The sequence below is a fragment of the Octopus bimaculoides genome, chromosome 15 (genome assembly GCF_001194135.2).
Source record: "Octopus bimaculoides isolate UCB-OBI-ISO-001 chromosome 15, ASM119413v2, whole genome shotgun sequence".
NCBI lineage: Eukaryota > Metazoa > Mollusca > Cephalopoda > Octopoda > Octopodidae > Octopus > Octopus bimaculoides.
This window is the reverse complement of record NC_068995.1, coordinates 2,918,073-2,920,046: the sequence shown is the minus strand read 5'-3', so window position 1 is coordinate 2,920,046 and position 1,974 is coordinate 2,918,073. Positions and strand designations below refer to the sequence as shown.

The 1,974-nt window shown below is 32.8% G+C and overlaps 1 protein-coding gene across 4 annotated transcripts in view; it reads right to left on the bottom strand.

The window, feature by feature from the left end:
• The window catches only part of LOC106879774 (uncharacterized), a 55,217-nt gene that overhangs the window by 36,935 nt on the left and 16,308 nt on the right, over nt 1–1,974 (bottom strand). The window contains exon 1 of one of the 4 annotated variants that reach the window (XM_014929473.2): nt 768–1,483. The exons of the other annotated variants lie outside the window; for them this stretch is intronic. Coding sequence (XP_014784959.1) covers nt 768–1,127 — 360 coding nt within the window. The 5' untranslated portion in view covers nt 1,128–1,483. Of the gene's footprint in view, nt 1–767; nt 1,484–1,974 lie in introns of those variants that run through there. 4 annotated transcript variants of the gene reach the window in all.

Sequence of the window (1,974 nt, the reverse complement as noted above, 5' to 3'; positions counted from 1 at the left end):
TAGAAATATTAATAACTCTATATATATATATATATATATATATATATATATATTTGTTCATAGAAAAACATGTAATCGTTACCAATATAGCAAGAGATTTCATCGCAAAAGGTCTATATATATATATATATATATATAATCATTTATCATCCTCATCGTTTAACGTTCATTTTCCATGCTAGCATGGGTTGGACGCTTAAATATATATACACAGTAACATCGATACAAGCACTCACAGACAAGAACACATAAACAGGAACTCGTATAGACATGCACACTCGCACGCACGCATACATACATACATACATACATACATATTAACATTGATACGATGAGCAGAATTTGTTCGTAGAATTTCCAGGTACATAAATGAAATTACACACATCTTTGTGTGTGTGTGTGATCAGTTAGTCTATAAGTCAGGAAAAACAAGGATACACTCTAAAAGAAAAATAGACCGGTTGTGCCAAAAGCAAGAATATCTCTCGACAATATAAAATGTATACACACACACACACACACACACACACACAATGTAACGCATTTCCCAGCCGCTTTTCCCAGCGATCGATATCCCAGCCAAGACAGACCATTACAGCCGCACAGGTACATGTATGTATATAAACACATCTGCGTACGTGTGTCTATATCAACAAAAAGACATTACATTACATATATATATATATATATATATATATATAGTATTTACATATATATAGTATTTTGTATCTGTGTGAATGAACAGGCAAAGTAAACAGAGTACCTACATTTGGTATAATTACTGCTGCTGCAACAGAGGCTGGTATATGAGTTGTCCTGTCTGCTATGATGGTATTTATGAACGGTTCCGCGGAAGTGGCCGCATGATCTTTGATCTCAGAAGCTATTTTCAAGGTTTTTTTCCTTGATCGATTTGGAGCATGGTTATGTTGATGCATGCGTTTCACCACCGTGTCATGTTTTACATGGATTCTCGATGGACATTGCTCGTATCTTTGTCTCTCGCAGAGGTAAAAGAAGAGCTGGTCGTCTTTCTTGCTTTTCTTGTCAAACCCATAAACATAGCCATTGTTGCAAGCTTTTTCCTTGCCTCTGATACTTGCGATGTATGAAACGTTGTTATCCATATTCCAGCATAAAATTTGTTAATACTCAATTATAGCAAACGAATATTTCTCGAATATTCCTGGAAGCAAATACTAAATGAATCAAACTTTATAACTTGATAATTTTTATCGCTATTAATCTTAAATCTTATGACGTATTTATAAAGAGAAATTGTAATGTTAACTGTTTGATAACCTTTTTACAGTTAAAATAATTTATTTACAGCCTTAATTAAACATAACAAAATAAAAACATTTTCCGTCATGTAATCTTCTTCCTTACTGATTACTTGTGTTAATTATAATTTTCATAGAATTATTGCAAATAAAAACGGAAAATATTGTCTAAAGTAGTCTTGCTGGGAGAAAACTGCTATCGAGAAATGTCGGCTACGAAAATGTGACTAGGAAATGTTGGCTGGGAAAATGCGACTGGGAAAAATCAGTGACACCACCACCATGATCTTCAAGTAACACACACACACACACACACACATATATATATATATATATACACACACACACACATATTCACATGATACATCCTTGTTTTCTTTGTATCGTCTGTATATTATAATAATAATAATATAAATAATATATAAATATATACATACATATATGTACATACCTACATATATATGTATACATACATGCATATATGGGTACAGGACATCAAAAAAACGTGGACAGAATGAGAAACGAGAACATAAAAAACAAAAGCATAGAAAACGAACTTTTTTTCAAACAACAAAAACAACAAACAAACAGAGAAACAGACATGCAGCATAAAGAACATTCCCTTCATCAGTTGTCCCCTGTTTTATGTACTCCGAACGCCACGCGTCCTTTTCCAAGTAACCTATATATA